Here is a 27,768-nt window from a genome sequence, read left to right on the forward strand (position 1 = left end):
AACACAAACACACACACACACACACTCAATAACACACACACACAACATGATTTCATACCTCGTGATCATTCATCAGTGGTTATATAATATGGCAGCGTAGGTCAGCCGCGGCGCCATCAAGAAATCAGACCTCAGTGATTGTAAGCATGCTCCCGGTATACATTTGGTATACGCATCTTGATACGTGTTTATATCTCCTATGAAAAGGGCGACCAGTGTTTTATCTACACACAGACACGCACACACACACAAACAAACTCAGGTTTTCACACCTCCTGATTATAATCATCATTCATACTTTCATACATACCAGTAGCTATAATCATGGTAGCATACATCGGCCGCGGCGCCATCAGGTGTCAGGCCTCAGTGATTGTTTGCACACTTCCGGTATATGCATCTTCATACTATAGGGTGATTACTGTATTTCTTACGAATAGGATAAACATGTCTTTATACACACACACACACACACATATATATGTATATAATATATATATATACGCCAAGACACACGCACAGATACACAGAAGATGCACGTGTTAAAGAGGAAGTCAACTTGTAATGCCTATATAACAACAACTGCCCGTCATTTATAGTCATTCCACTCTCCTGTATTCATCGTTGTATTACCTTTGAATAAGAGTTACCATAGAACGTGTACATAAAATACGCTGACTGATACTACTTTGCCACTTTTCCTCTTATCCGAAATTGGACTGACGAAGAATTTGAAGCCCGATGTCTTCTCGTAGTGTATAAAATGGTTTGAGTTGAAGATGTCGCGTAAAAATCGATGGAAATAAGCTCATATCATAATGGATTCTCCTGAAGGGTATTAAGCCTCTCTTTATCCCATTCCTATTTGGCACTCCTCCGGAAACATTACGACTGTCACTCTCAGATATACACATCTTATTAAGTCCGACGAGATACGTAGTTATTGCCCTAACGCAAGCACCATCTGGCGAGCACCGCGGATGAAAACGCAGAGGACAAAAACTGTCGGCAATAATTACATTTTGCGCTCCTGCGGTTATTATTTCCTCCGCTTCCTCGTTCTTGATTTCATCTAAAGCCAGCTGTCTTCTTCGGACTTATAATGGTGATTCTGCCTTCATCAACAAAACCTGTCATTTTGAATTTGAAGTCTTTCTTCTTTCCGTCCTCTTTTTTTTTTCAATGCGAATTTCTCACTATTGATTCGCCATATTGCTTATTCCGTGGAACTTCAATACAATGGCATATTTGAAAGGAAATCAATACGAAATATTTTCTTGAGAAACTTAGAATCCAACGCTCAATATTCGTTTGCAGCATCTGCATCAAGCATTCCTTACTTACAGCAGAGTCTGACCATGAAATATTCATTTTCCAGCATTTTCATGCATGTAAAAATTCACTAAATTTACCTATAGGTCGCGTCCAATATCGTTAAGTCTGTAAAACTGGATGATGATTATCTACAGTCCCTGGCAGATATTTTCCGAACTTGTTACTGCAATCGTGAGGCTCTCTCTCTCTCTCTCTCTCTCTCTCTCTATATATATATATATATATATATATATATATTTTTTTTTTTTTATTCATTTATTTTTTTTTTTTTGCCGGTGTTTGATTGGTGTAACGACATTTGCTCCTGCGACAATTTCTCCAATCTTATTTTCTCCAACGACTTTGGGTACTATACGGGTTGAGTTTGGTGATAGGTTTAGTTTGATGTGAGGATTTCGTTTGATCTAAATTAATGAAATTTAGTAACACTTCTCAAGGAATAGCCAAAGATTATGAATTGGAGATTACGACACCTCTTCATTATGGCATGAATGACTGTTGGTATGTAACCGGCATGTAAAGTAATGAGATTTTTTCTTCTTTTCAAATGAAGTGTCCACTGCGATATTTCTGCTACAATCTCATGGTACTATACTGATGGGAATGAAACTTCCTCGCATTTTTAACAGGAATAACGATGACAAAAATAGGGGGAAAAGGAGTCCCATCTTTCCGGAAAGGAATTTGTCATCCTAATAAACAAGAGCATTCACATATTGGTGCCATGCAGGTATATAATAAATGCCTTTATACTGTACAACAAAAATACCAGCACAAATACAGCCACATAACGCATACTTTTTGCACATACACATCATTTCATCAACGCATCGGCACTTATGGGCCATAAGGGGCAGTCCAGACGATTTTCATAATTGCACATCATGTAGTACATAAATCAACAGCTCCATGTATAGACTTGTTGAATCTATTGTGGCTCTTGAGCAGAGAAACCAATAATCTGAAAATCTTAAACAAATTACACTGAACAGTGTTGATGACAAAGGAGCCTCACATATTTCAGAAATATAGCCGTGTAGTTCCATTACAATACCGCTTGATTGACAAAGTCACCTGTTTAGAATGTATGCATACCTTCTTCTTTTCTTCTGTTTCCTTGAACCCCAACTCACGCATTCTTATGGTGAGGCTGCCATGTCATCATCCTCGTTCATTGCAATTTGTTACAAATTTTGAAAAAAAAAATATTATTCCTCATCCCAGTCACTATAAATTTTAAAACTCTGTACTCAGTATAACTCATTTATAATTGTCCAAATGTAAAAGTCTGAAAATCTTCCGGAGGTCCCCTTTAACTGGATTAGAACTTTGCGTGGACACACACACACACACACACACACACACACACACACACACATCAGAAAGAGAGAGAGAGAATGAGAGGGGGGGGGGCGGGAAGAAGTCTAACAGTGCAAGTGACATTGTGTGGCGAGAAGAGGACCACTGCTACGTGATACTGCCGAAATATTCAGACATCCATCAGTCGAGATCCGGGCACGCCTGGGGAACGGCCGGAGATAGCAACGGCGGATAACGATCTGAAATTAAGGCGAGTGATCGCCAGTTTCCAATTCAATGCGAGGGCTTGTGCGAAACCACGTTGTTGGTGCCCGCGCTATATAGGCATATTTTGGGCGTGTTATTTTTTTTTTTTTTTCATCTGCGCCTAAAAGTTCCAATTTTTATAGGTTTCTTCGACAAAGTAATGGGAGAGGCATAATTCCCTCATGGTATTTACTCGAAAAAACATAGATCTCCTTAAAAGCAACTTGACTGATGGCGTCCGCAGAGCATAATGCTTTTCAAGCGACATGGGGGATCAAGACCATACATAGGTGAATTGCCTGGGAGAAGAAAGCGCGCTCGATTTTAGCAAGGCAGAGAGGGGAGAGTGAGTGAGTGAAATATTAGGATGAGAAAAAACCGGCATGGTTGAAGAATCTATTGTTAGAAACATGGACCCCAGGGTCCATGGTAGAATAGAGAAAGGGTTTGGGTGGTTGCTGAAAATTATACGACTGGCATTCATATCTTCCGTATGATTGTGAATCTCCTATATTTTGCTACCTGTAATACATCGATTGGTTCTGTTTTCCACATTCTCTCTAAATCTGAATATCTGTTATCTGAAAGTCATCATTTTCATTCTTTTTATCTTTATTGTTGTTGTCATTATACCATTATCATTATTAGCATTTATTTTGCAGTACTGCTACCATTTTTTTAATTATTACTATCATTAATTATGAAAAATAATAGCAGTAGATGTAATAATAATGATAATAATAATAATAATAATGAAAATAATAATGATGGTAATAATAATAATAATATTATGTATCATGATAAAAATTATCATTGATATGTATTATTATAATCATTGTTATCGTCATTATTACTACTGCTACTACTATTATCATAACTGTGATCATCATTAGCGTCTTTTTTATTGTCTAATTCAATATATCTTCAAACATTTTGATCAATAGTTTGTATATTCATTGGAAATTAAGTGGAAGCGAACCATTCACTGTGATCATCATTAACGTCTTTCTCATTGTCTAATTTAATATAACTTGAAACATTTTGATCATTAGTTTGTATATTCATTGGAAAGCGGAACCATTCACTAGTCCACTCTAACTCATAGTCCTGATGGCTCAAGATTCACTTTAGCACTGGATATCAAACACTAACGACAGCACAACGCCCTGAGCTTTACTGGAATATGCGGATTATGTCGCTGTCCGTGCAACAATGATCGCCTTTTCTTTCTTTTTTTTTTCATTATACATGTACAAATAATTCAATTCAATTCAATGATGATGATCATTCTCTCTCATTCAATATCAGTCTCTTTACACATTCAATATCATCATCGTCATTATCACAATCACTATCGTTATCATTATCAGTAATCATTATATCTCACTCCTGACAACTACCATTCTTTTCATTGTTAACATCATCATCATCATCATTATCATGCACTACTATCATTTCATCATCGTCTCTATCATTATTATACCTCACTCCTGCCAACTATGTCATTCTTTTTCATTCTTTTTCATAATCGTCATCACCATCATCATTATTACAGATTTTATTGTAACCGTCTCACTGTTCCTTATCATATCTTATTAGATTTCAAAGATAATACATTTTTTTTTCAATTCAATTCAATTCTATTTCATTTCATACTCATATATCAATATTACATCAAATGTAATAACACAACTTCTTGTACCTTGTCAATAATGTACAGAACAAACAAAAACAATATACAATGTAAAAATACATGGTATATTCAGTAGTTATAATGATAATTGGTCGAAATCTCAGTTTGGGTTGTACAAAGATAAATATGACGGGACCTATACATGAAAGCAAGCTTGTTTGGCTGTGAGCCCCGAGTAATCAGTGTTTGTGAAAGAGAAACGGAGCACGGATAAAAGTTAAGACCAGGTAATTTATGTGCCAAGTAAGGAAAGCGGGAAATGCTTTTATGCTTTTTTTTTTTAAGAAAGAAAAAAACAACAAACGTATACTAAAATTTGAACCATAATTATGACCGAACAATGGTCTATGAAATCGCATGCACGCCTTTGTCTCGAGGGCATTGTATACGAAATATTATTTCCGCACTTGACATAAGGACGGGCACAATCTGCATTTTCTTTCTTTCAATTCATGAAGTCTCCTCTTATTTCCTGGTAAGTTCCTTTTTCCCTCCGCTCTCTGAAAAGGTTAAAGAGATCAACTCATGCGCAGAATGCATTGTTTTCAACGAATAACGAGATGTCATCGGAGCGCTGAGGGGATAGCGGAAAATCATCTGACTGGTATTGAGTTCCGCTCAACATTACTTGTCAGTGATGCGGGGCATGTAGTCGGAAAGATAGAAATAGAATAGAGAGAGAGAGAGATGGGGGGTGGGAGTAACATTATAGAGTTTATGAAAGCGAAGAGCATTTACGGCGAGAATTTGATTACAATTCATTCGTTCTCTGATGTATAGCGTGTTTGAAATCGATATGTACATCGATGAACAGCCTGAGAATTAAAGATATTGTGTATATTATTGTGTATATTGTGTATATTACACGTTTATAATATTAAAGACTACTAATCAATACCTCCACTGCCAAAGGGTGCCATGCCAGATCTTTACACGCGCATGATACGTTCAAGCGGTCATACATGACTCTCTACGTTTAATAGTTTGCTTTTGTTTTTGTTGTTTTAGTTTCTCAATGATTTTTGTTAAGAATGATGTTCTACTATTTTGCATTCTTTCCTTGCTAGTACATTGGGGAATCCACTTTCCGTGTATAATGCTGACGAAAGAGAAAAGGCTATTTTGATAACAATGATGTTATAGAAGCCGTATGGCGGTCCAGTGGAAAAGACAACTGACTCTCAATGCTGAGGTTCCTGCTTCAAGTCTATGCTGGTTGCAGCAGTTTTCCCCTTCGGCATGACACTTTCTTCAACACCTTGTTCTCTGAGGGGACTCCAAGCCGTTTATCTCATGTTAGCTTACAATATAAGCGTTTGTACTGCCTCGGTGAACTCGTTAAAGAAGAAGAATATCCAAACACACTCACAACTAATTGCCCAATATGAAAATAGATAACCTGTCCTAATTTCCAGGAAAAACCCATCGTATTCTCAGAATATTTCGTGGTTCAACGCAGCGATATTAGCTTTTTGTTTTTGTTTTTCACGCTATCATCAGGACTCAACTATACCCGCGGTCGTTGTACCTTCGCTGAAACGACCTCCGAAATCAATCTCGTTTTCCAGTCCACGAAGATATATCGTGAAAGTGACGGAGAAATACTGGTAGAAACAGGACTCATCATCGCGGTCACTCAAGCGCACCATGTCGATATTGAGTTTCGGATTCGCTTCAAAGGGGAGCTTCAGACTTCAGAGAAAATTTTGTAAATCTCCGCACATGGAGAACTCGTTTAGTAATCTTGTTTCTGAAACGTGTTTATAAACGTGTTTGTAGTAACGGCGATTTCACTGATATATTCTAAACCCGTGCATAGATGAACAGTAGACAGCGACAGCTATCTCACATTTTTTTAACGCATTTAAACCTGACAGTAATGACTTCGTAATGTAAATCTCCGCGTGGCGTTTTATATCTATTCATGCGTGAAAGAGAGCTACATTTTAAGTACAGCTGAATTTTGAATACAACTCTCAATATTCAGACTTTAATCAATGACATGGCCGTCGCATTGGATCGTCGTCTGTTGTTAGCGGTCGGGGCTCTAAGCGCATTGTTTTGCTTCACACAGTTATTTGCATTTTTTTTTAAATTTCTTTTTACTCATGTTCCCATGTAGGATCTGCTTGACATCCCCGTGTACATGAATCATTTCCATTCTTCTGCCTAAACGAAAAGAAACTGATAAAACTTCTATTCATCTGTGCATGTATACGCTGTATTGAGTAAGACGCACCCTATACGTTGAATGAAATAGTACTCGTTTTCTGTACCTACAAAGTCGCCTTTAAACATCACTGTTCGCCCTCCTAATCGTGCCCCACGTCGCTGCAGCAGGGTACTGTCGGGTTTGTGTTACGCGGTGATCCAACTCCATTTATTACCGCGTTTATCCTAACCGACACGAATCAGTCGGCTTTGCTGCTTACACAGCTCACAACGAGTTTGCGTCGCATTGGGAATCTCTACAAAGACAACATCACCCACCGATTATTGTTGAAATTTTGGTCCTCAAGGTTCGATATGAAGAGGAACAAATCGAATATAGCAGGAACATTCAATATTACGCCCCATTCTTATTCGAGAAGTCCTCGCTTTTAAATCGAAGATTGATCATCTTCTGCGCATAAGATGAAGGGCCACAAACAAAGAACAAAATCGAGCTTACAAACTAGGGTGTCCTTCGTGATGCCATCATCAATCTTAGGGCCTCCATTTTGGAGTAAACACGGTATTTCAAAGTGGAAAGATTAAGTTTTACGTACGACACTGACGGTATTGAACTGATGTTGTATAGCCTGCAGAGTGTGCATTGGTGAGGTGTATATCGTAGATAGCGCAAGCAGATAGGCTTATACATTACGAGGAAGTTTAATTTTCTTTCCATCTCCCAAGTCAGATCGTGTCGAAGAGAGAAAGAGACAGAGAGAGAGAGAGAGAGAGGGGGGGGGGGAGACAATCGTCTTGAAGTGAATGATATAAAAAAGAAAAAAAAAAGACGGTTGACCTTGCAGCCACAAACATGACAAAAATGGATAGAAAAACGTCATTTTGACCCATTTTCTGAAGAAATGTGCTGTATTACTGTGCAATCCTATTTTGACATCGAAAAAAAAAATGATTACAAGGAGAACAAGTATTGCACAAACTGCATGACATAAATCAGAACATCTAATTTTAGGCATATAATACACTATACACACACACACACACACACACACACACACACACACACACACACACACACACATATATATATATATATATATATATATATATATATATATATATATAATACAAATGTGATGAAGGTAACGTTCCCGGCATTTTGGACATTTTTGCTTTTCTACATTCTTCGTAATTTTTGAAAACCGTGCAGGAGTTTTGTCTTGTCAGTATATTAGCCTGTTTATTACCAGCAGTTTCCCATGAAAGCAATAGATCTGTGAAGATTAACATGCTTTCTCATCATATCCGTCACCCAAAATCGTAGATTTCTTGAGAGAGTTCATGAAAATACTCGTATACCATACAGAATAGAGAAAAAAATGAATGGCATGTAAAAAAAAAAAAAGATAGAAAAAAGAATAAAAAGGCAAGAAAAAAACACAAACACGCAATTTCAGAGCGATTGTAATAGTCATGATCACTTTAGTTTTTTACATCATCATTGAAAATCACAGGCCTGTCATTCACAAGATACAGTATTCTTGTTGAATTGCCCGGAATGCAATAACGACAACGATTAAGAATAGTGACAAGGTCATACTAATGTCTTGTGATTACATTGTAAAGCACATAATCAATGTGCTTGCACATTATGTAGTACATAAATTTGATTTATAAATTTCTGCATTATTATCGTAAATGCACACATTGTTGTTAGTTTTATATGCAGTACATGTATACAAAGATGCTGTTTACAATGTTGTATAACAAAAGTGCATTTAATATACGGTACAATAGATAATACAGAAGGGCTACATTTTAAGCGTAGCTTGATTTGTTTTACAGCCCTTTTACATAACACATGGAATATTCAAGTAATACTTTAGCTTATGAAGTATACCTATATAGCGAGGAAAAAAACAAACAAACCGTAATTATTCATAGCCCTTTAAACTAAGGTGGAACAGTTAACCTGCATTCAATCCATGAACCGTAAACCGAATTTCCAATTTTCCAACGAGTACCACGTTGATACACTCTATCTGATGTAAAAAAAAAAAAAAAATGTCATCATGCAGAGCTGATCATATCGATGATGATTTTTTTTCTTCACCCCTCGATATTCTGCGGTCACTGCCCGCGTTGCATCATGTAGAACACACATACTCTAATCTTAAAAAACACTAGGCTGCACGGGAGTGCTCCCAAAATTGCTTGCACGATGAAGATAGCGTTGCAGTTTGCGTTATATCTCGAAGAAACATCTGGTTTTTCCGCTAACGCGCTGTCTAATTGACAATACCAGCGACAAGCAATAAGGGCACTTTCTCCCCTGTTCATTGCCGTGCCCGCAAACTTAGTCTTCATCTGATGCTCAGGGCACATGTTTCAAATATTAATGCCGTACTGTTATTCAATTTTGCATGGAGTTAGGTACGCGCAAGTCGATTCTATCGATGTTTAACGATATCCACCCCCTCCCCTATATGAGATGATGATTATTTCTATAATCATCATAGGAGATCGAGAATTAAGTACAATTCCAGGCACAAACCACAAAGATGCTTATTCGAAAGATATAGAAAAGCTTAGGATAACGCGTCATCTGTATTGTTTACACTCCTTATAATACTTCTACATCTGTGTGAGAAGGTTGCCACACTGCGTGAAAACTTGTTATCATCTGATAAGACGTGAGAAAAAGAAATGAACTGATTATGATGTAACACAATTTCGTTGTCTTGGGATTGACTTCATCTTACTGCAGGGCTGATGATTGGTTGTTCCTGTTTCCTTTGTTTCCCCTCTTTTTAAATGCCTTCGTTTTTGTTTTTGTTTTTTTATTTTGACATGCAGCCATTGATGCTACCATAATAGTCGTTATACAAGTCTTTGTGATTGTGCGGTAAAACAATGAGATGATTTGAAATTTGAAATTTTGAAATTTGAAATTGACAATGAAATGAAATTTTGAAATTTTGATTTATGAAAATTTCGAATTTCTAACTTTTGGCGGTTGTGGGTCTGTGATTTTTGACTTTCCATCCAAACGTTCGCATACATTGGTTCATGATTTATCCTAAATCATTGGCGTCACAATGAATAATCTATTTCATTCCCATCGAGCATACTGTCAACTGTGTAATTCTAAAAGTATCATGAAACTATTATCTATCATTCATAGGTATCAATTGCTTCTTATATCTGTATCGAACTGTTACATTTAAGCTCTGAATTAAGCTCTAGACTTATCTATGGACTGTGCATTTCAAGCTTGGGATTTCAAGAAAAAATCGTGAATTCAAGGCTATATCCTGGATGGGATTATACGTCATATCAATATTTACTTTATATCGTTCGTGGAAATATTATAAAACGTTGAATAAACTTCATACTTTACTTTAAGGCACAGTTTCTCTCACCGTTTTATTACCTTTGAATCATGCTTCTACTTGTATGTAGGAGTAAAGTTTACGATATATATGGATGCTTTTGATGACAAAGAAGGAAATGATGAGTATATACGACAACAGTACTAAATCACATCAAGAATATTATGATAATTGTAAATGTGTTGTGATGATGTGCAATTTTACAATGTTTGTAAAACGTCGTCTTACTGATCGATTGCCACCCGTTTTCCGTCATTACAATAAAATCTTCAGTCCCAAGGGACTTTTCTTCGAGAAAAGTTGTGATTTATTCGAATGCCTGTCAGTTTTCTTAAAGACGAAGGTACGAAAATTCAAACTTGCCAGTTTGGTACTTCACAGAATATGAAATCGATATTTTTTTTTTTTCATTTCATTCCATCATCATCCGGCCGTTTAACCCATTAAACTCTAACACGATTATAAGGTCTTGAAAACTGTCTTGAATTTGGAGTATCTCATCAGCGAGATTACTTTGCCAGCGTAAGGACTAGAATGCGAGCATTCACAGATTTCGTACACCGCGAAGCAGTGTAACTGAGAGTAGGTATAGCGCGTGTCTTTGTGGCGACGCGCTCTCAAGATGTTTACATTTTCCTTGGGAGACTGCGGGAGAAGATGATGGCGTGCGACTTGAGGCGAGGCTAGCGTTTTGACTAAAGAAGCTTTCCAGATGTCGAGGTGTTTTAAGCCCCGCCGATTTTCACATTTTCCGTCTTTTAATTTCCCCCGGGAGGGAAGGTTTAAGAAGGGATTGCTTTACTTCGAAGATGACTTTGCCTTGTATCACTTCTGCCCACCCCTATCCCTCTCTCTAAATCCTTTTCTCTCTCTATTTCTAGTCATATGACATCGATGCAATTATAAAGCAATCACGCAGACCATAAAAGACACACACATAATACACGTTAGTATGTATAAAATCACTCTCTTTCTATTAATAAACACGCCCACATAATACCATTGTATGTAGTTATAAAAATAATGATCTGATGATGATAATAATGATAATGATAATAATAAAAAATAATGATTTCATATTTACATTAGAATATTCTATACTTACATATACACCCTATTCAATAATTGCCGTCTATCTATCTGTGTATCAACAAAGAAGCGATAAGATTTTGCAGTATCCATTTTAGACCCATTGTTAAACTGAAAAAATCGTATTATTACGTCTGTTATATTCTATAACCAGATAACATTAAGTCGGTAGTAATTATTTCATTTCTGTTCATCATCATCTTTAGTCATTACTTTAAGGGTTTGAATGTCATGCGCTCATCAGAGCATGTCAACGTATGGCGGCCCGTGTTGAATGCCAATAGCACAGTCAGTCCTTGACACGCCCAATCTTATAGCGGGAACCCCTTCGGTAACATGGTAATGTCACGAGTGACATAGGCGATGCGCTGGTGAGCGAAGTCGGTCGGGGCGTTCTCCTGTGCGGCGAACGCTAGATGCGAACTGGGAGATATTTGTTACACCGCCGCTCACTTTTGGGGCTAGATGATACTTTCCAATCGATACAATAAGATGGTTGTGCCACCAAAGACCGTCCGTCGTCACGAAGTTTGCAGTCTTCAACCTGTCCCGGACTGACATAAACCAGATTCTCTTGTCCCGGATGTATACCCTTCTTGCACGCCGTTAATGGTCATTAAGTGATTCATAAAGTTGTGTCAGTAGCATTCGAGTATGTTGTGATACATGTTTAAAATGCCGAGGCATTCATCCACGTCCGTGACAAACACGAAAAGCAAGTCTATTTTCAAAGAATATACGCCTGGTCCTAACACTGCCGCTTGTGCTTTCATGTAGCAAAAGCTTTATGAAATTGCTATTCTAGCCCCACGCTTCGACGCCGACACATAACTCCATTTTGGGGTTACTCGGATCGAGCGCTGAACCGCTCTATTTCGGCAGGATTTTGTTCCGCGGCCACAATCAGACGGGCAACACTGCGCGCGCGACCATGCCGTGAAGTGCTCATTTTCGTTTAGTGACCGCAGAGAGAAAGGAGGCTTCGAACAACAAATCCTGCGATATTGATGGACGGTGAGCCCCTTTTTTGTCGGAAGGAATTGGCTCCTGAGTGAGGCATTCATTTTCTGAGGGGTTAAAGCACTCAGACATCTCAAAACAGGATACACTAGACCATCCTTTGCTTTCCGCAGGGCAGTTGAGTATGTCATGTAACCATAAACATCAATTAGGTTTTTATCGAGTCGACTGTCCTTTGTGATCTCTTCCAACTCAAATTTCTTTCGGGTCTACGGAGTCTTACGCCGAGGTTTGAATGTCGCATCTCTGTTAGTCGTATGACTTATTTGTACTTCGCGTTTTTCCACATCCGGATTTTGTTTCCTACCGCATGTAGACGATTCGATCTGACGTCTGACCGATGGAAAACCTAATTGTGTATAGATTCACTGGAAGATATTTCAAAGATTGTATAGATATATAGCAATCAGTATCGTGCTCCCAAAAATGAAATAAAAGCTTTTCCCTAATATTCAGACCTTTTCTCAGTGAATTACTTACCGGGCATGCTTTACGTATAAAAGACGTGTTTTTATGCATTGTGCCATTCACCTTACAAGACTGATATTCTACAATGCATTATCATCATAAGTATAAAGTTAAGAAGAAAAAAAAAAAGAAAGGGGAAGAGAAAATTGCATAGGAAGACAAATCAGATATGTCGCTGCATAACGGATCATCGTCTTGATATTCTGCAGTCACCTCGCAAATAAGAAAAGAGAGAAAGGCGATCAGTCAACCTACATTTCGACATTTCTTTCCAGGTAACAGCTCGGAAACCCGGCGCATTGCCTTTGGCACGGTATATCCGTTGCTCCGTGCATACAGGCAGACTGTCACGGGATGAAGATTCCGAGTGCAGTTCGGTATTCAAAGCTCAACATAATTTTCGAGTAAATAGTATAATGACAGATCGACGCACTCCCGAATACGTTGATCTCATTATAGCAAATGCATTGTGGGATTGCCAGCTTTTGTTCTCCTCTCTGTTTTTTCTGTGTACTATACTCTCATAGCCCTAATTGCTTTACCGCATACAGCGCACTCGCGTTGACACGAACACGGTTATAATGAAATTCCGGTTAGTAAAAATTAAGGCCCCAGTAAAATCTGCCCATGTCTTTTATTGCTTATTTGTTCAGTTACAATGAAATTTCGATATAACGAAAGAAAACTGCCGGTCCCGAGGACTTCGTTATAACGGGAGTCGACTGTATTTTGTTTTGACCTGCACTCATACATACATACTATTTTTGGTCATTCAGTAACTATCTGACAAGGTCTTTTCGCCCTTTTAATACTTCCTCACATACCCTCACACATACATACACACACACACACACACATGCACACACAAACTTGCACACACATATTATAAACACTTGCACTCACATGTTCACATTCATTTCCGTAATCTTACTTATTTAATTTCTATCAACATTATTCATAATCATCAATCATAAGTATTCCCCTGAATGAAACTGTTAATTGGTCACTCATTAGTTTGTTTGTTTGTTTGTTTGTTTGTTTTATTCTCCTTCCCCATCTCGGAATTTCGCCCTTGAACAAGATCTGATTCGTACATTGTAACTTAATGTTCTGCCTTTTTTTTTTTTTTTACAATTACTCTACATTGTTCAATGATTGTGTTATTTTAATTATGTAAATTGTTGTAAATAGTGTGATTTGTATAATTTTTCAATAAAACATTTAAAAAAAGTATTCCCCTGAATAAAAACAAGCAAATGAAAATTTAGGTGCCATCGTCAATCATTATTTTGGAAATGGCAACATGCCTCTTGATACAAAAACCATTTCTAAAGAAATACAATGATATCGATTTTTCTATAGCCTGTCATTCATATATATATATATATATATATATATATATGTACACACACACACACTTACAAACTCACACACAAACACACGCACACACACAGACACACATGAACACATCATTCACCATTTTATACATCTTTCCCTCTCATGTCGCAACGGCCATTCGTGTGGTGGTTCGATATCACTTATTACCTTTTCTGCGTCAGCAAATAACAAAAGAATATTGTATCCATAAAGCTGAAAAGGGGGAACTTAAAGATGACGGAATAAATAAACCCAACAACCTAATTTCATGGAATCCTCTAGGCCAGTACTTTTCAACCGGTGGGCAGCGAAGCTCTCGCAAATGGGCCTCGAACTCGGCCAAAAATAAAGTAAAAAAAAAGATTCATATTTAAACTTAATGTGTGCCTCGAAAAACATTAGGAGCCAAAGTGGGCCTCGGGTTAGAAACTGTTGAGAAGTACTGCTCTTGGCACTTAAAATATGAGCAAAGATATCAATCATGACTGCTTTTTTCATCAATCATTTTTAAAGATGATTATATTTTATTACTGAGAAACTATTTGACATTATTTTAACGTACCGAAACCAACCAATGGTCATGTCGCTTACAAATTGTATTACTCATAAGAATATCGTCTTTATGGTGCACTCCTCAATCCATAACAAAACACTGTTATGAGCACATATTGCGCCGGAAAACAGGGTGATATACATTTTGTCGCGACGAGATGAATTACGATGTGAATCATTCTTGACAGTTCTCCGGACTTTTAATCAGGTCAACGAATGTTTTGCTTTATTTACATCACAAATTTGCTCTGTCACATTGCGCAAACATCACCGAAGGGGGCGGGCCAGACTTCTAACTTATGCCGCGTCTGTCTCTTTAATGCTCATGGTATACGCGACTATGGCGTCAACGGCTAAAACTTATCGAGGTCAGAGATTATGAAATGTCACATTTAACAAAATCTTTGATCAGTGTCTTAGCCTGAGATCCATGACCTTGGGCAGAATATTACACACAGGCGAAAAAAAAAAACGAAAACAAGATCGAGTTTCAAAAAGAACGCGTGCGATTTGAAATTGACTGTCGGAGAGTACACAAGCAGTTTGCGTCAGAATTCTGCTGTTTCAAATCATTTCATTAGCAATTTTCATTATCGGTGCTGCACACGTGGGGATACATTTCATACAATAGCGCTGTAAGTTGCTTCGAACGAACAACATGAATGATCCGTAAGAGGAAAGAAAGAAAGCTCCAAAGAATTTAGATTTGCAATATATATTCTACAAACAATTATTTCTATCGATTTTGTCGAGCTTTACACACACAGATATCTTCGAGAAGTCGCACAAAAGTCGAAGAAAACGGACCAGTTACTTCTTTTCAATGCTTTAACGTTTTTCGCTCTGAGATAATTTCGCAGAAGAGAATCGGAGATTCAACTTAACAACTTAACACACTATCTTCCATAGATATGAAACAATTATGTCCTGGAATTAGGGAGATGACAGAGCGAAAAATAAGTATGTGAAAAAGATTTATGGAGGCTGCTTCAATAATGTTAATATCACGTCTTTACCATCGGAAAGTAAATTTGTGAAATGTCTGGGGTATGGGGTTTGATTTTCAGTGAAGAACGATTAAGCAAAGTTTCGCAAGGACGAAACTGGCAACCTAGCCATCTCCTTTCTCGTTTGCGAGCGCTAATCCATGACGACGTGACACACGCACAAAAGCAGGGCTTCAGATCAATTTGCACTTTATCCTTTCGTTGTTGTCATAGATTTCAAATTTGTTCCAAGCCCCCAATTGATCTTAACTTGTTATTCCATATCTCTCTCTGTAGCTCCGACAGCAAACGTAAGATGAGACGGTAAGTAATATAGGCAGGGACAGAAAGAGAGAGAGAGAGAGAGGGGGGGGGGGGAGGAGAGAAAGAAAAGTAGAGAAACTGACAGAGGATACACAGAAGTGGATAGAAATGTGTGAGATAATCTGTTTGCATAATCACGATGGTCAATTTGCTAGAACTCTTGTCAATTGGCTGCGGTATTTTGAGCTGAAAGTAAAGGAAAAGCATCCGAGTGTATTCCATGATGAGGTTTTCTTCTCTTTCAAACCTACTACTTCATTCGTTTTCTTCATGTCATTTTTTTTTTCTTACTCAAGATAGGGCGTTTGATGTTCTTCTCATAAACGTGACTTGCATTCTTGTTTACACAGTCTAAATACAATGTGAAACTTTTTGAAAATATTCTTCCTTTCCACTTGTGTCAATCATAAGCTATAATCAATGCATGTGCGTGTGTACGACGCTTGGTGGGTGTGAAGTTTCGTGTGTGTTTGTATGACGGTGCGTGTACTTAGTTCGCGATTCACGTCCGTGTAGCTGTGATCGATGAAAGGGAACTTTAGCCTAGATAGACGCGCTGCCTTTATTTTAAATGACCAAATTACGTGAAATGAATGAATGGATGCGTGAGGATATGGCAGCATAAAATTACAGATATATATATATATATTTTTCCATATTGACTTTTGTCGAACGCTGGAAAAGGCGTTGACACATTTACAGTAACAGTGTTGTACCGACGGAGCTAGCTGCAGTTGAAACATTAGCAGTACCCAAATTGTAATGTCATAGCCATGCATCGCCTTGGAAACTGTGGTTCTGAACAACCTCACTTTTGATGGTCCGAATATGTCATGTATGTGAATACTATTGTTGCTAACCATGCTCACACCTGATTCCAACCCAAGCTGTTATAACAAAAGACTGTGACATCATCACTTCGGTACTCTACAACAATAACGGGAATGGTTATAGCAGTATTATTTCTGTCCTGAAAGAGTTAGGTGTAGGCGGAGACTGTTTCCGTGTAAAATTGTGTGATGGGAGTGGACGTAGGGCCTATAATTATTGTTGGAACTGGGGTTAAACTTGTTTCCAAAGTATCCTAATGAAAGCTGACGTCGTGGTCTTGTCAATCATTTATCGTCGTCGTCATCATCATCAGCATCATCTCATCATTATCATCATCATCGTCGTCGCCTTCGTCGTAATGACACTAATAGCGAGCTTTAGATCTGCGACGCGAATGCAAAGACGACGCTAATTAGGCCCAAAATGGTGTTATGCACATGTGCGAGACAACTGTTTCCATTATTTAACCTGGGAGACTGCGTCGTCTTAGCGTCCGCGTCGCAGATCTAAAGTTCGCTGCTCTCTCGACGGGAGTTATGCACTTATTGGCGATGACATAGTCACAGATACCGTCATCATGAAATAATCACCTTACCAATCACCCTGAGGATTTACTTCAAAATGCTTGTCTTCGCTATTTTCGAGAATTTTGCTTTTCTAATGTGCTTCTGATTGCTTGAAATGTGTGGGTAGATAACGTTACGATAACTCTATTACTGTATAGCTTACCCCGAGGAAACTTACTGCCAAACGGGACAAATTGTTGTTATCTATACGTCTTCATCTCTTATTAAGAGACCAATATGCGATTTGTGAATTGCGCAGCATGTAAACCGATGCAGACAATACAATTCAAAGTTGAGATCTTCAGTAAATTTTTCATTTCCGTTTCCGATAAAGAAAATTAAAACAACAGACCAAACTAAAATGTCCCTTTTCGAAAGACCAAAAGAAATCAGATATCTTCCGAGGAAAGATAAAGCACAAATCCTGTTATCTTTTCATCGTCAAGGTGAATGAAATTACACCCTGATATTGCTTCTGGTTCTCATGGCGACGTGTCAATTTACCGCACTTGGAAATTTTATATGTGAAAAAAAGACTGATACTGGCAATTCGAAGAAACTGCGTAGATTTTATGGCGCTGTTGGCCAGTGTCGTTTCGGGAGTAATTCAATGTGTAAGTTGTGTGACAGATTTTCTAATTTGCATTTCCACTGTTTTACAAGTTTCCTCTGGTCTCTTGTTTTCATAGATTTCCTGATCATGTCCAGACGCAATAGTCGTAATAGTTATTACTCAACTTAAATTGGACAAATAAAGTGGTAAGACGTATCAATAAAACATCATAATACAGCACACCGTAATATTGAAACAATCTAGAAATACGATTCCGCACCGTTCTGGCCACGATTGAAAAAGTTGAATCATTGCCCATTATTTTTTTTTTTTTTGAATCAAGGATTCGCATTATTGTTATAACTGTCCCTATTGATGGGTATAAATTATTTTACTCTTATATCTCTCTGACCCTTGTTCCAGGCTCGTCGGTAAAATATGAAGGCCTGCAATATTTCCTGGGTCCTTGTGGTGGCCTTTATCGTCGTACTCGCTCTAGCGACTGGGACGGAGGCTAAGAAAAACAGAAAACGCGACAGAAAAGGTAAGCTGGTGTTTCATAAACATTTTTTTTTTTTTCAAACGAGAATCTGGCAACGCTGCAGAAGATTGTTTGCGTGGAATAAATCAAACCGTTGCCTAGGTTACGAGTGCTTAAACACGAATTATGTGTATGGGTACGAAATGCGAGATAAAATTGGAGCTGTCACATTTATTTCCGCGTTTTTTCATTGCTATCCCTTTTATACTACAGACCTTTTCGGTGCAGCAAACACTACTTATTACAAGCAGATCATGCTGAGTTGTATATAGATGGAAGTCTACCGTGGTTTTTTTTTTATTTTTTTTATGACAGACTGTATATATATATATATATATATATATATATATATATATACAGTATATACATATAATCACAGCTAAATCACATTGATATCGAACTGTTGTGTATACCACGCAAATTCCGGAGCTATAATATCTTCCCCTTCTCTTACGTCAGGCTTCCTCTTCTTCAAGCAGGTCAATGAAATAAAAATTATATCTGTTTAATTCTTTATTTTTTATAAAATATTATTGTCATTTCTTATTTGCTTTGTGTTGTACCCATTATTGTATCATTGTATGTGGTTGCTTTCTGTGTTCGTTCTGACGTTAACTTATTTATATTATTATATGAATAAGACTAAATGCGTAAAAAACAACAAGGAAGCAGTGTAAATTAGAAATCTAACCTTGTGTTATTAAGCAAAGGTTGGGACAATATTGCTAATTGCTATGTGTCAATGTTTGGATCGTAATATTACCTATTTTAGCAAACCGTCTAAGGAATGTTTTAGACTTGCTAAAAATGTCCGGCGGATAAAATGCTAATTGTATATCCAATCGACTTCTGTAATGTCGAGTATGATTGGTGTTAGGTGCAGAAAAGCAATCGTCAGACGTGTAATTTCGGACAGAAATATACACGCCTCGATATAAACTCATAACAAAGTAAAATGGCCTCGTATGCTATTGCCTTTTAGTTCCTGCAGAGGTTATTATTGCTGTTATAAAGATTTGTTATCTTTCTTTGAGATGAATTCGTGAAATAGGCCGCCGAAGTTACCACGTTGACAATTTCCTAATTTGCGCGTTCGTCTCACGAAGGAGAATAATTCAGTTCGGGGCTTCACTTTGCGCATGAGCAGAAAAATGTCATTTATATCAACAGGGCATGTTGGTTTTTAAATTCAATGAGAAAGGCGTCTGCAATGTGATGCATATTATTCAAATAATCCGTATAAATGGTACTTGCCAGCGTATCAAACTCACAGCAAAAGTGGTATTGTGCAATACCAATGAAAGAATTGTTTATACATTGAAATGAAATGAATACTTTCTCAATAAAGTGTTGATTGACGGACCACTCTGGCCGCCTGGTTTACTATAAGTTCATCATTTTGTTCGATCATGATTGACAAATTCCATAAATTGTTCTGTCGCTTTGAGAATAGGTGAAGTATCTAACCAACTGAGAAAAAATAGAAAGGTCATTTGTACCATTAATATGCACATGAGCTAACTCCACACACACACACACACACACACACTCACACACGCACGCATTTACCTACACATTCCTACACGCACCTGTTCTTGCTAGCAGCCAGGTACATGAAATTAGCATACCTCGTGGCGTTCCTGTCCATTGTTGTTGACAATACGTGTGAAGAGAGTCGTCAGGTGGAAAAGGTGTGCGCCATTCCAGTTATTTGCCTCCCCTTTCTCTCTCTCTCTCTCTCTTCGCTTTGTGTATTTTTATACCTTTAATATCGATTAATGGGGTTTCGATGCTGAGAACGTACCACACCAACGTGTCGCATGCATGCAAAAAAATTTACGTGGCGACATGCTCCAAATTCTTTAAAGCACAGAGAGAGAGAGAGAGAGAAAAGGATAGGAAAAACTGCTGATAAAGTATGTGCCCTATAGCAGAGGTCGATTCTTTTTCATTCTTGGTTAGTCCCTACTACACCCACAAATATTATGTGACTTCCGTTCCATATCAAACTTGATGTTGCAGCTGCTAGAGCTGAATATAACGAACGTGCGTTTTTATGGGTATCGCGTGTAGATAACTACTCCATAAAACATTATTCAAGTGCGCAATCCAGCAATAGTGGGGAGGACAGGATTGCCTTATTCGCTGAGGAGAAAGTAGACACAGGGTACTAACAGTGTAAAAGAGATAAAACAATGCGTTTGCGAAAGTGGGCCTTAAAGTGGTTCCATGACATTTGCTCCTGCGACAATATTGCTCCCATTAAATATCTGCACGCTAAGCCAATATTAATTCTACCCACAAACATAACCCTTACCCATTATTGGAATATGTGAGCCTGCTGTGTCATCATTCTTATTCAGTGTATTGTTGTTGTTTTTTGTTCTTTTTTAAGAGTAGGTTTCTCTGCTCAAGGACCGCAATAAATTCCACAAATCTGTACATGGACCTATTGATATACTGTCTGTTAAACGTGGTGTAAAATCACGTAAATCGTCTGGAATGTCGCTTTAATCATCTAAACATCGTTTATGGGATCATTTTGTGAAGACGATCTATTTGCGTCCTTACTTTATGATCGAATATGTGAGGGGGTATTTCACAAGAATTTAAAGTCGATCTTGAATTTTGAGATCAACTTGAAATTAGGCTATAGTAGGCTACACCATGCGTTTTCAATGATATTCTAACTTTCACGTAAGAATGGAAATTGTGGAGACTCTTTCATACAGGCATTAATCGACAAAATAAAATAAGGGACAAAGGATTTTTATCTAAATTTTGATAACAATTTGAAATGGATTCTGAAAACATTACATAAACCTGAAAAGAGAAACCAATAACATACCATAATTCAAGTCGGTCTTAACTTTTAAGTTTGACTTAAATTCTTCGTGAACAACCCCCTGTTTACTGTGCAACGCACCATATCTATAGAGAAAAGAATCGTAAAAAGAATAGTAACGTTGGGAGTAATCAATCTAAAATGAGTGAAGAGAATGCCCTTTAGAAGATGAATAATGATAGCACTTTAGATCTACTCCTAAATTTGTTGAAGATGTTGACAATGTAAAATAAAGACTGATAGGAACAGCGCAGAAAGGATAGTGAATATCGAGACGGCAAGGTGCGACATGGCTGATGACGTAGTAGGGAAACACCTTCGTATCGTCATCCTCAAGGCGACAGAGAAACACAGAGAAAGAGAAATTAAGAGAAACATCGAGAGAGAGAGAGAGAGAGAGAGAGAGAGAGAGGGAGGATATCAGAGAACGAGGGAGGGAGAAAGACTCTTTGGTCCGAATTCACGAAGGTGGTACAAATGAAACCATGGTTTAAACCATGAACAAAAACCATGGAGCGCCAAGTGTCGCACGGAATATTTCGTTACGAAATTGGTCATTTCATCGATGCAATGATTATTTTGCAACGAAATGACAACATTTTGTAACTAAATAAACATTTCGTCCACGAAATGATGGTTCGTTAACGAAACGGTAATTTTGTCGACGAAATGACTGATTTCGTAACGAAATATTCCGTGCGACACTTGGCGCTTCATGGTTTTTGTCCATGGTTTAAACCATGGTTTCATTTGTACCACCTTCGTGAATTCGGGCCACAGGCGTTCAAACTTGTCTCCCGAGAGGAGAAGAAAACAAGAATTTCCCCTCATATAATATTAGTCCTGATGGAGACTAGTCGGAACACGCGGGGAGTGCGGGACAGTGCCCGAAGCTTGATCAATACGTATATGATTATATGACCCATTAACCATGCGAGAATCACCAGCGTAAGAGTCAAATGCTAACAGCAATGATGTTATGATGGTGTCTCTTCAACGTTCACTGCCTTCAACACTTTCAGTTTCGCAATGCTGTGATGGATGGATATTCCCTATTATTTCCATCGTCATCACCAGCGTCCTACTGTAGGACCCACGATTTGATATCTAACAGTGTCGAAAAGAAAATTAAAAAGAAAAAGATATTTGTGTTGCTATTTCATGTTCAGACTTTCAGGCTTGAGTTGTACCCCCGTCACACTAATTCGGAATCAGCACAAACCAAGCAGAACCAGTCGGAATTAAAGATTTTCAAAATTCGCGCCACAATCGCGAGAAAAATTCAAATTTTAACAGCTTGGTAGGGAGTGCTGTTCGAATACTTGGAATGCACTTCGAACCCTTGGAATGCACTTCGAATCATTCTTGCACATTCCGAATGAATTAGCTCTCGAATGCTGCTCGAATGTACTGGGAACCCTGGAAGAATATTCAGAATGTTGTTAGAATGCGGTCAGAATTTTTAGAAAGCACTTTGAATGCCCCACGAGCGCGGTTCGATTGCTGCCCGAAGTCTGATGGTCGGAAAGCGCCGCAAATGCAGTACAAACTCATTTCGAATGCGGTCAGAATGTTCCCGGAATGGCTACCAAATATGATTTGAATGTTCACGAATTCATACAGAATACAGCCCGAAAAATTAGAATACACTTAGAATGTACCTAGAATGCAACACGAATGTCCCGTGTGTGTCAAGAATGCCGCCGGAATGGTCTCCGATAGCGCATAAAATGGTGATTTTCACCAGTCTTAACCCGATCATCCTTGGATTAGGTTGCTTTGCTGCATATTGCTGTCCTCCAGCAATGGCTACCAAATATGGCTACCAAATATTGCTACCAAATATGATTTGAATGTTCACGAAATCAAACAGAATACAGCCCGAAAAATTAGAATACACTTAGAATGTACTTAGAATGCAACACGAATGTCCCGTGTGTGTCAAGAATGCCGCCGGAATGGTCTCCGATAGCGCATAAAATGGTGATTTTCACCAGTCTTAACCCGATCATCCTTGGACTAGGTTACTTTGCTGCAGATTGCTGTCCTCCAGCTAAGACCTCCGTGAAAGAGAGTGTCTAGGCCAATTACCCCCTGGGCAATTACCCCAGACCCTTCCCGTGACCCTAACCCTACTCCTAATCCTGAACCTAATCCTAACCCTAACCCAAACTCTAACTCCAAACCTAACCCTATAACTCTAATATTTACTCTAACCTTTTCACCAACCAGTACTTAACTGGGGGTATATTGTATGAGAATTTGAACATTTGAGATATTTTGGCAAAATTTGAGGTGCAACACCGTTCCGATTCTCCCTCAAATGAGGTCAGATTGTTTCAAACGTTGTTAGAATGCAGTAGGAGTATTTAGAATGCCGTAGGAATATTTAGAATGCAATCAGAGTCCAATTAGAATACCCTTCGAATGCAGATCGATATTTCTCCACTTCGAATGCTCCTCGAATGTTTTAAGCATGGGTAAAACATTCGGGCTGGCCACAAGAGTGGGCCCGAATGTTTGGAACGCACTCAGAATGTCGTCAAAATTTTTAGAATGTACTTCGAATATGCAGGAATGCAGGAAGAATTTTCATTCCAACGGCATTCCGGCTCATTCCGCCTCTAGTGTGACGGGGATATTAGCTTATTGTACAATGTCATTTGGATCGGTTACACATGAGAGAAAATTCGTAACTTGAATCATCATTGTAATGATGATTGCAATTCGTCTTTAGAATTATCGGACCTTACACACGCTCGCTCGAAAACTGTGATTAAAATTCGAATTCTCGAGCGAAGGCGTTACGTAATACTTGGTGACTTGTCAATCAAAACAACGAGGTTCTATAGCACGCGCTTTCATACTAGCTGGCTCAGCTCCGCCCCTCAAAAGATGTTTTAGAGGTCAAGCATTACACATGCAAATTTCGCACCGTAATTTGAGTGAAACTTCACTGGAATTCACCTCCGGACTAAAATTTGAATTCGTGATTCTAATTTGCTTCCGCACGTGCTAAAAATTCGTCATTAGAATTATTTTTCACTGGAATCATCATTCAAATGACGAATTTTTGACCGTGTGTAACCGCTCTTGGTTTCGTACAAATTAGTGCACCTTGCTCTTCACCAACACGTTGATTTGAATTTAAGCACATGTTACGATGCTCTCAGAGTATTTCGTGAATTTGTGGTATCGACATGTTGTAATCATTTTGCAAGATAATCTTCAATTTATATCTAAATGAGGTAGAGCTCTACATGGTTGTCATGTGAGTCATGTGTCTTTCGTGACAACAAGCAATGTTTACTGGTTTTCTGGTGCGATACTACAACATTTTTATCTTATCTGGTCATTCGGGAAAAGAGATTATTTCACATGATTGCAAATCGATGACGACATAATCGTAAACGGCTATGATGGAAATTGTCTTCTCGCTGGATGACCGACTTGGCAACTCCCATTTCTTTCTCTCTGGATTACAGACTCGACATTTGCACAGCCAGACTTTGTCTCTCATGGGAAATTCCAGTAACACATACAGCCAGGGGCGAATCAAATAAAGTAGCCACTCTGCTCAGTAGACGTCTATTAAAAAAACGCGCGTAAAGGTGCGAAGTCGATTTATCTCAGGTAGAAAGAAGGCCCGCCTTTCGACACGCTGAGAGCTCGGCAGACGACAGACTGTGCTACGTATGGGAAGGCTAGCAAACATACAAACAGTGCTTGTGTGTGTGTGTGTGTGTGTGTGTGTGTGTGTGTGTGTGTGTGTGCGTGTGTGTGTGTGTGCGTGTGTGCGTGTGTGTGTGTGTGTGTGTGTATGTGTGTGAGTGTCTGTGCGCGTGAGCCTAGAAGGAACTCAGCTGCAGGTGATATGTATTTGGAATAACGAACACGTTGAATCAGATCGTAGCCATGGCAACCAGATGTCATTGTTAATCAGCCCGACACATCAGTCAAAGCCAGGCAAATATTTGCCGCAACATTTTCCAATCTTCTGCATTTCTCGTATGTCATTTTCCAAGCGGGTGCAGGGTGAAGTAATCTAAACCACACTGCATTTTTTTTCCTCATCTCCTTTCATTTTCGTCTTGGCACCATGCCAAGCGGCTGGTTTGTAACAAATCTGATCCTGCTGCTGATTTTATTTGCTGCTGATAAAGAATTTAGCGACGTGATACTTATCTCACTTACAGAACTGCTTATATTTCCAATTACTCATCCTTTTTTCTGCGCAAGCTTGTTCTGTTGACTAAGATACTTTAACTAAATTTCTGCCATGAATCAAGTGAACAGAAAGAGGCCTTTTTTAATAACTCGATCTTATCAAATTCTCACTTTCCATATACTTTGAATTTTTGTCAAGATTTTTAATTACATCTCTCTAAGCATTCTCTCCAACCGCTTCGAGACATCAGAGCTCGGTTCACATGAACAAAAATGTTGAAGTTGTCATAGAACGGTGCATGAAAAAAAAGGCAAGATATTTGCGCTATCAATATGAGAGGACAGAATAAAAGGAAGAACATCTGAAGAGAGAATGCAGCGCGTTTGCTTCATGGTAGCATAGCAGAGATTGATTTAATACAAGACCAGCAAGATGGACGCCCCTCTCATTACCCTCAATACTCCTCTGAAAAATAAATATCACATTTTGGCCTTGGACCTTTTTGATGTTCTTTCTAGAGCATTCAATCTTTGCCTTGTTAAAACAAAGTGATGGTCATCGGGGAAGTGGCCTTGTCCTGATTATTTTCCCATTATAACCCTGTAGCTGTAATCACGATAATAGTAAAGGTTCTATGATCCTGTTTTGGTTTCGTAAACTATATTTTCAAATCTGCTTTGCTTTTTCTCAACAAGAAACTGCTTGTTTAATGCCACGCTATTTGCCACTGAATGAGTCGAAAGTAGTATGCTTAAAAGCAGCGTATAGTCTAATAACGAGCTGCTTGATATAATATATTAATTGAACAGCTTAAGCGCAAGACGGGCTAAGCGCCATTTTTTTTACATTTCTTAAAGTAAGTCCATTATCAGATACAGAACAAAATATAAATCTTTCCAATAATACCTCACTTGTTGCATAACAGGGAATATTTCTTGAAGTTATGATTAAAAACATCCCATATTTTGTGATTATTTTCTTTGGTTTTACAGCAGGTCTAATCTCAAATATCTGAAATTGACAAGAATGGAGTTAATTCGTTTCGCCATTTAACTCTTCATTTTATTGTTTAAAGTCACGTATACTAATCCCTCTGTGATGCTTTCTCTCTGGTTTGACTTTCACAGTAAGGTTTAAAAAAGTTGCTGGGCCTACCATAGATTTGATTTGATTTGATTTGATTTATTGGTTTCTGTATCATCATCATCATTGTACATTGTACATCATTGTACATATACACATTCATGTACAAACATAAATATGATAAGTATTTTCTTGTTCATTGCCTGTGTACAATGTACAGCAAAAGTACAACAAAACATACTACAATGAATAATACAGATGGTTTTAACAATCCGAGTGATACGTTATAACAAACTCTGATTACAGGATTATCCGGGATCTATTTATTCATGTATACAAGTACAGATTGATAATCTAGTATCAGTTTTTATGTGGATTGAATACAGTATAATGTGTGTATTGGCATTAAGAAATGTGTACAATGTGCCGAAGTAACGCACCATACTCTGGGGTTTTTTTTTCTGATGGATTCTGATCGAAATCAGGAAAAAAGAAGAAGAAAGAATGCCAACACTTAGTCATTGTTTGTGTAGATGCGTGTGTATATGTGAATTTGTATCCATATGTGCGTCAGGTCATATGTCTACTAGTACTTCCACGTTGTTTAGACTATCTGGAGTAAAAAAAAATACACACCGTCGGTGACTTTGTATTTTTGGCGGTTGGTTTCAACACCCTTTGTTCTGCCATTAACCATTAGGGTTAATGAATTCGTCAGTGGAAAATGTCTTTGCTAATCACCCTGAAGAATTTCTCTCGGAGCCTTTTTTGTTTTGTTTTCTCTTTCTCTCTCTCTCTCTCTCTCTCTCTCACGTCTTCTCTACCGTTCTCTTCCTTCCTCTATTTTTTGTCTCTCTCACTATTTTTCTCAGTGGCTCTCCTTTCTCTCTCTCTCCCTTCATTATTGTAATTTAACGTATGATCAAAATTAGTTTTATCCATCTCTTGTCCATTCCTTTCCATCCATTTTTCTTCTTTTTCTACTATCGGTGAAATCTCTTTCATTGTCAATAATATGCCATGGCATGCACGCCTCTCCCTCCCCCTCTCTCTCTCTCTCTCTCTCTCTCTGTCCAACTATCTATCGATCAGTCTATCTATCTCTGACTTTTTTTTTTTACTTAGATCCATCAGCTATAGAAGATTTTTTTTCTTGGAGATTTATTCGAATTTCTTTCAGTGCCACATAATTCACATTCACACACAC

At 38.2% G+C, this 27,768-nt stretch overlaps 2 protein-coding genes across 2 annotated transcripts in view; one reads left to right on the top strand and one right to left on the bottom strand.

Moving 5' to 3' along the window:
• LOC140238757 (cdc42 homolog) overlaps positions 1-27,768 on the bottom strand; it is a 148,522-nt gene that overhangs the window by 99,489 nt on the left and 21,265 nt on the right. The window lies entirely within an intron of this gene.
• Positions 1-27,768, top strand: part of LOC140238756 (uncharacterized) — an 81,079-nt gene that overhangs the window by 31,419 nt on the left and 21,892 nt on the right. Inside the window, exon 2 of the mRNA XM_072318651.1 lies at positions 18,348-18,468. Within this exon, the coding sequence (XP_072174752.1) occupies positions 18,363-18,468 (106 nt within the window). The 5' untranslated portion in view covers positions 18,348-18,362. The remainder of the gene's footprint in view (positions 1-18,347; positions 18,469-27,768) is intronic.

This window comes from Diadema setosum, chromosome 15 (genome assembly GCF_964275005.1).
Source record: "Diadema setosum chromosome 15, eeDiaSeto1, whole genome shotgun sequence".
Classification (NCBI taxonomy): Eukaryota; Metazoa; Echinodermata; class Echinoidea; order Diadematoida; family Diadematidae; genus Diadema; species Diadema setosum.